The sequence below is a fragment of the Coptis chinensis genome, chromosome 3, assembly GCF_015680905.1.
Source record: "Coptis chinensis isolate HL-2020 chromosome 3, ASM1568090v1, whole genome shotgun sequence".
NCBI lineage: Eukaryota > Viridiplantae > Streptophyta > Magnoliopsida > Ranunculales > Ranunculaceae > Coptis > Coptis chinensis.
In genome coordinates, this window is record NC_141458.1 from 2057351 (window position 1) to 2065319 (window position 7969).

At 33.4% G+C, this 7969-nt stretch overlaps 1 protein-coding gene across 1 annotated transcript; it reads right to left on the bottom strand.

The window, feature by feature from the left end:
• Positions 1–32: 32 nt before the first annotated feature.
• LOC147507181 (gibberellin 2-beta-dioxygenase 1-like) lies at positions 33–2351 on the bottom strand. The gene is made up of 3 exons (XM_086599028.1): positions 1819–2351; positions 661–1009; positions 33–519 (listed from the first exon to the last, which is right to left on the bottom strand). Exons 1-3 carry the CDS (start codon positions 2214–2216, stop codon positions 280–282), a joined length of 987 nt encoding a protein of 328 aa, XP_086455154.1. The 5' UTR covers positions 2217–2351; the 3' UTR covers positions 33–279.
• Positions 2352–7969: the final 5618 nt, after the last annotated feature.

Sequence of the window (7969 nt, forward strand, 5' to 3'; positions counted from 1 at the left end):
GCTCCACACAAAACTCAACAGCCACAGACTAATGACTAATGAAACTCGCATTACAAATGCAAGGCGCATTATGTTAGTTGTCGAAAAAACAGTGAGCAAATCAAAAGGTTAAAGGTGCCGTTAATCTAACGTTATAGAATGTCATTCTTTGTTTTCACAGAATTCTTAAATTATTTTTAGTAAAGAAAAAGAAAAATGAATGATGCTTTACGTAAGCATGTATTTTTCTAAAGCATGTTATTATTTTACTACAATTTAATTTACTTGGATGGAACTGCATTATTTTTTCTCAAAGAGGCTAATCCTATTATCAACCATATTTGACATAAGAGCTGCTCCAATGTAATCACCCCATGTGAGCTCTTTATACAAGCTTTCCTCTCCTTCCAAGAGGGACTGTAAAGGTGATATTAGCTTATTTAAAGGTGGTCCTCCAAAATAAGTCATAGAAATTCTAGATTTGAAAGAATTAGCCAAAACCCTGTGCTTCACACTTTTAAACCTTCCATTAGTCATAACCTACAAAATATCAACAACCAACAACGAAATTTAAATGCATGTATATATTGATTTCTATCAGTTGATTGGCACAATGATCACAATATTAAGTGATGAACGTTTGTCGCGTATAAACATGGGAATTGGTGTCATGATGTGTACCTGCATAATATCACCAACAATGAAGAAGAAGCTTTTCTCATCAGCTGGGACTGAGACCCAATTCCCGTCTTTGAGGCATATTTGCAATCCTTCTACATTGTTGGATCTTAGAACCGATATTAATTGTGGATCTGTGTGCTCTCCGAAACCAATCAAGTCTAGGCCATTTAGTCCCTGAAGCTCTGGACAGGGAGGGTAGTGATTGATCCTGAAGAAAGAGTCACTATTTTCGTCCCTTAAAAGCTTACTGAAGACATCCTTGGGTTGAATTTTCAATCCTTCCGCTAATAATTCAAGTACTTCATAAGCCAATATCCTCACAGCTGAGACATAATCTCTCATATCAGACCTACAAAAAGGATTCACGACCCCTGTGAGACCATGTTAAGTATGTATTAACAATTTGGCTAGCTCTAGTCTATATATTGTCAGGACAAGTGGACAATATGGCAGTGCATTGCCAAATGCCAAGAGACATCAAGAATTCGCAGGTTACGCGTCTAACAATTAGAAATGAATCAGAATGGCTTCTTTCATTTGTTTGGTTTTGGGGTAAAGCTTGATGAAAAATAGAAATAAAATAATCTAATACCAAATTGAATCATCAAACGTAACATTACAGACGTGGTTTTTATCTTAACATGCACGCCTGTTTTTTTTTTTTTTTTTTTTTTTTATGATACAATTTTTCGATAAAAATCAGGTCTGTTTTGGACCTAAAGTTGTCACACCCAGGGGAGGAGGACATCAAAGATGGTCGTGTATATATAAGACATTAATGAATTGAAAGGGGAGGGGGTTAGACCCTACAAAAATATGTTGGTCATAAAACAACATTGAAGCTGTAACTTACTGGTACCAAAACAAAAAACTGCCCGTTACATGAACTCTACTTATACGAACTCCAAAAAAACATCTACCATTAAAAACAATTAATTAGAAGCTGATTTTTGGAGGAGATGTTTTCCCATAATCAGTCTAGATTTTTCAAATTTCAAAATCACTTAAATATTTTCGTTTGGACTGATTTTTTGTAGGGAGATTCTCCATTATGAGAAAACTATTTTCACCAAAAATCCGCCCTCAATTCATCTTATAAATATGCTTTTGATGGGCGGAATTCATATAACATGTTCGAAAAAAAAAGTTGTAACTTACGCAAACTTTTCCCGATTATCTCCAATGTTCTCTAAAAAAATTTCAAAAACAGGTCTAGGATTGCATGTCATGAGAAGATACTCAATCCAACTTTGATCTCCTTTGCTTCCCACTTTGTTGATTCCATATCTTCCCGACTTAGAGTGTCCAACTTTCTCTTTCTCAAAAATGGTTAAGGAGAAGAACTTCATAGTTTCACACTCTAACCTATTAATGACCTCCATTGGAATACCATGGTTGATTACCTTGAAGAATCCAAACTCTTCACAAGCCTTAACAATTGTCTCTGAATGTGGCATTGAAAGGTCTACTACAGGTAAACCACTGAAGGGACAAGTGGTTTTGCAACTTTGCATTAGAGTAAGTTGATCAAATGATGGTTTAGAGAATACCTCCATGGTTGTTGAAGAAGAAAATCAATATTTGAGTGAGATAATTTTGCCAGAAATTATAATTAACATATATATAGTGAGTATAAAGCCATGAGATACTTGGAAAATCTACATAATTAATTTTACAGAACGTTTTTGGTAACTAACTAAAAAGATTACCCAAGAGTATGGAATTTTTTAGGATAGAGGTTTTTATAATGGGCACTCTTTTATAATATGCTCATTTGTTGGACACTACGAAACCACCTCTCTTAATGCCAAGTGCACATTGTTAGATATTGTCGGCTCATCCATTAGGCGGAAAAAGCGACCGCCTAAGTACTCACGTCAAGGGAGGCCTCTTAACAAAATCTCCAAATGTTAGTTTTCTTAAAAATGGAAAGACATGATTCTCAAGTCTGATTGGTCTGGACATGTGAAAAACTATCCCTAAATATTTGGCTTACAATATGCCTATTAATTAGGTTAGGCCAATAATATTGGGGGCGACTACACTACATGGTCCAGCACAAAAAAACCATCCGAAGTCGGTTGGCTGGTGTAGAGAGAGAAAACAGGAGAGAGGAGATAGAAAAAGAGTTTGACTTCTTATTTTATTTCTACTAATCAATCACAGTCAATTTCGGACGTTTATTTTTGTGCTGGGCCATGCGTTTTAGTTCTATCCAATGATATTCACTTAAATAGACCTCCAATGGATATCAGAGAGATCTTCTATGGATAGGTATTGAGTGTTAATTTGTCTTCACTATTTAGAATTTCGGCAAAAACCATTCAAAGTAGAAGCAAACATAGAGGCATCAAGTGTTTAGCCGCATTGGGCGATAGTGAGAATGTCATGTGGGATTTTTATTTTTGGGACAACTCTTACCACTTTTTTAGGCAAAACAAAGTTTTAATAATTAAAAAAACTAATTCGGAATCCATTTTTAACATGGGTCACTATTAACTACGACACTTGATGCCTCCACCACCTAGAAATGCTATTAGAAATTAACCTTATTTCTATTAAAACTTTTAATTCGGAAATCTTAGAGATTGTTCACAAAGTGTTTGTGAAGAAGGCCATATTTTGGGCTCCGCCTTATCGTTGAGCGGCCCTAATGATAAATTACTGTGACGCCATGTAAGAAAACATGATCGAAATCATCAGTGTGTCAGGGTGTATAGATGTTCGTATAGCTCAACAGAAAGCACTTGAAGAATTGACAAACATTATATTAATTTTACTAGTGTGTGGTGAAGTTGCTCGAAGAGAATGGAATATTTATCATATGAATGTATCTTACGTAACAATAAGCTCATACGTGTTTGTTTTTACATTTGGTGCAATATGATTTATATAAAACTCAACAAATAAAATACACCTGAAATTTTCCTGAACAGTATTTTCATCTCAATAATAGCCTGTCATATATCCCAATTCCCAAGTATCAAGTATTCAAGTGGACAACAATTTCATGGCGAATATAGACGAGTAGCAACTTCTTGTTTTTTGGTGTTTTTGTGTTTTTATGTTAATGTTGTTGTTGTGATTGTTTCGACGACAATGTTCTTGTTTTTGTTCTTCTTCGTTAACGGCTACTGCTGTCATTCTCATTCTATATGCTCAAATCCGCCTAACAAGAGGGGATCATGGTCATTGGGCTTTCCATATAAGATGGGGGGAGGGGGAGAACCTATGCTCAAATCCGCCTAACAAGAGGGAACCATAGTCATTGGGCTTTTCCATATAATATGGAAGGGGGGAAGGGAAGGAGACGATGATGGCAGTATCAGTATCTAGAAAATTAGTCTGGAGGAGTTAGTTATAAATATTTAGTAGTCCTAATATTCCTCTTAAACTTTTTTAGAATTTAATACCCCAATTTGACTAGAATATAGAACTGACACCTGTTATCCAATTTTACCATGAATAGACGAAAATATCTTCACTTATAAACCAGCATAACCGACTAACTACCCAGGGGGTCATTTTTGCTGCAATGTTTGCCAAGCTTAGTTTGCTTCCCACCCAGTTAAAAATCTCCACGTGACAATAATTACGGACCACAAAACTCATCCCGTTTCTCCTCCCCCAAAAAGTTGACTTTGTGAATTCTTAGTAGTGTACTATTGGGGGCCCACTACTAGTGCTACTACTATTATTACTGTACTGTTCTTGCAAAAATAGACAAAACTAAAACAATCCGGAGTAAGGCAAAATAAATAAAGACAGTTAAACAAAATATGTTTTTAGTTTTTAATTTTTTATCAGTTGAATGAATTAGTAGAGATACAGAACGTAGAAAATTTTGGAGGAAAATTGTGAGTGGGCGATTTCATTTTGTATTGTTGGAACAGAGTAAAAAATATCGCGATATATTGTGAAATATCACGATAAATATTGAGATTTAAATCAAAGATACATAAATATTGCGATAAGTTTAGAGATATATACAACTGCAAATATCGGCGATATTTATGATATTTTAATATATATTGCGATATTTGTGATATTTTGTTTAGATAATAATTTTTTATTTAATATTTACCATTATATTTTAAATAAATATAAATGATATATCGTGATATATCAATAAATATCTACAATATTTACGATATTTTAGATATTTTAGATATATCTACGATATTTGCATATCAAACAATGTAAAATATCTCCAAAGAGAGGGATATATCCACGATACATATCAAGAAATTGAGTATCGATAAACACCCATATCCTGATATTTTATACTATGGTTGGAACTAGGGGTGTCAACAGTCCGGTTCTGGTCCGGTTCTTAGTGTTGTAAGAACCAAGAACCATTTAATTTTACAGTTTCTTCGGTTATGGTTCAGGTTCTTTACGGTTATTAAAATTGTGGAACCATATCCGTAACCATTGGTTCCTAGTGGGTATTCCCGGTTTCGGTTCTTCATTTCGGTTCTTCATTTCGGTTTACCATCTTTTCATTTGAGTTTGATATGAAAAATGAAAAGATGGTAAACCGAAATGAAATACCGAATGAAAAATGAAATACCGAATGAAATGAAATGAAATGAAATACCGGATGAAAAATGAAAAGATGGTAAACCGAAATGAAGAACCGAAACCGGGAATACCCACTAGGAACCAATGGTTACGGATATGGTTCCACAATTTTAATAACCAGAAAGAACCCTCGAACCATAACCAAGAAATCAGAAATTAAATGGTTCTTGGTTCTTACAACACTAAGAACCGGACCAGAACCGGACTGTTGACACCCCTAGTTCCAACCATAGTATAAAATATCAGGATATGGGTGTTTATCGATACTCAATTTCTTGATATGTATCGTGGATATATCCCTCTCTTTGGAGATATTTTACATTGTTTGATATGCAAATATCGTAGATATATCTAAAATATCTAAAATATCGTAAATATTGTAGATATTTATTGATATATCACGATATATCATTTATATTTATTTAAAATATAATGGTAAATATTAAATAAAATTATTATCTAAACAAAATATCGTCAAATATCGCAATATATATTAAAATATCATAAATATCGCCGATATTTGCAGTTGTATATATCTCTAAACTTATCGCAATATTTATGTATCTTTGATTTAAATCTCAATATTTATCGTGATATTTCACAATATATCGCGATATTTTTTACTCTGTTCCAACAATACAAAATGAAATCGCCCACTCACAATTTTCCTCCAAAATTTTCTACGTTCTGTATCTCTACTAATTCATTCAACTGATAAAAAATTAAAAACTAAAAACATATTTTGTTTAACTGTCTTTATTTATTTTGCCTTACTCCGGATTGTTTTAGTTTTGTCTATTTTTGCAAGAACAGTACAGTAATAATAGTAGTAGCACTAGTAGTGGGCCCCCAATAGTACACTACTAAGAATTCACAAAGTCAACTTTTTGGGGGAGGAGAAACGGGATGAGTTTTGTGGTCCGTAATTATTGTCACGTGGAGATTTTTAACTGGGTGGGAAGCAAACTAAGCTTGGCAAACATTGCAGCAAAAATGACCCCAACTACCCAGTAGTGGGATGCAAAACAAAAATTTGATTTTCACACAAAAAAAGAAACTGAATCAATATTTTTAGATATGAAAAGTTACTCAATTTAAATAACTAAATTCTCGAGAAAATTAAGTTTGTTAGAGATCAAAAATGAAGAAGACGTCAATTGCGAATCGCGATCAAAGGTATGTAATAAATTTGTTTCCAATTTTAACAAATTTTAATATTATCATATATAGAAATTTATTAATTAGTGAATTCAACGTATAGCAATTAGCATCTTCCATTAATTTCTCATTTATTTCCAAAATCAGAATTCATATTTTCAAAAATATTTTCAAAAACGTAGATATTTCACTCACTTTCCTTATAAAACTTTTATTTGATTGGTTAGCATTAACTGTCATTGTGAAAAAAAAAAAAAAAAAAAAAAAAAAAACTGAATTGTTTATAAGCATTACTTACATTGTAATTAGTAAATAAAGGTTTCAATTTGTTTTAGGAATGCGTATGCCAACTTTTTGAAATGTGAATTCTCTGGCAACATTTAAAAATGTAAAATCACTTCATTGGTCATACATTTCAAAATGCAAATTCATTTTGTATTTCATTTTAGCAGTGCAGATGGGGAAAACTCTGACTCAGATTTTGAAGATGATCCAAAACATAAAGTTCAGAAGGAGATTCCAAAACCAGTTGAAGAAGATACAAAAAGTAGCTCATTTGGAGAATGTCGATGCAATCTCAAGGGACTATACGACTTAATCAATGGGATCCGGGACAAAATCAATGAGCACTACTTGTACTTATTTAGAGGTACACCTTTTGGGAGTTTCTTCATGTTGTTCTACGAAAAAAGATCCGATAGGGACTCTATCGTGACCAAAACAGCAAGCGGCATAATCTCTGTTATAGGAACATACTCTTATGAGGAAGATGCCTTTAGAATTGGTGATAAACTCTTGAAACTATCGGAGAAAGATATTGCATTAACGTTTGGGCTACCACTAGAAGGAAAAATGGTATAAGATTTCCCAAGGAACACATACAAAGCGCTAAAGAGTGATATCTATTTGAGGAATTTTGAGGGGGAAGGAGTCTTACAGAAATCTGTTGTGGTAGATGCAATAAAGAACTCATTAATTAGACGCGATATGTATGCATTGGGAGATTTTGTAAAACTAGTTATAATGTACATGGCTGCAACCATCTTCTTCCCAAGTGCTGTAGGGACATTAGCAAGCTCATTTATCCAACACGTTGATGATTTTGATACCATTAAGGGCATCTGCATTTTAAAATATATAAATTTATAACATGGTGCATCTGCATTTTAGTAGTCTTAAGACTCCTCTTGAATTTTTTTAGAATTTAATACTCCAATTTGACCAGAATATGGAATTGACCACATGTTACCCAACTTTACCAGGAATAGACGAAAATATCTTCACTTGGAAACAAGCATAACGACTATCTATCCAGTAACGTAGTGGGATGCAAAACAAAAATTTGAATTTCACACAAAAATTTCACTTATAACCACCCGCCTTTACATTTAAAAATGCATATAATGAAAAAACTAAAAATATTATGCCTCCAATATTTTGTGGAGGTCTTTGACACTAGTCGTTAAGTCTAAACCCTAAACCACTAGACACTAAACCCAAAATCTTTATAAACTAGACCCTAAGCCCAAACCCTAAACCTTAAGACACTAAATCTTAACCCCTATAA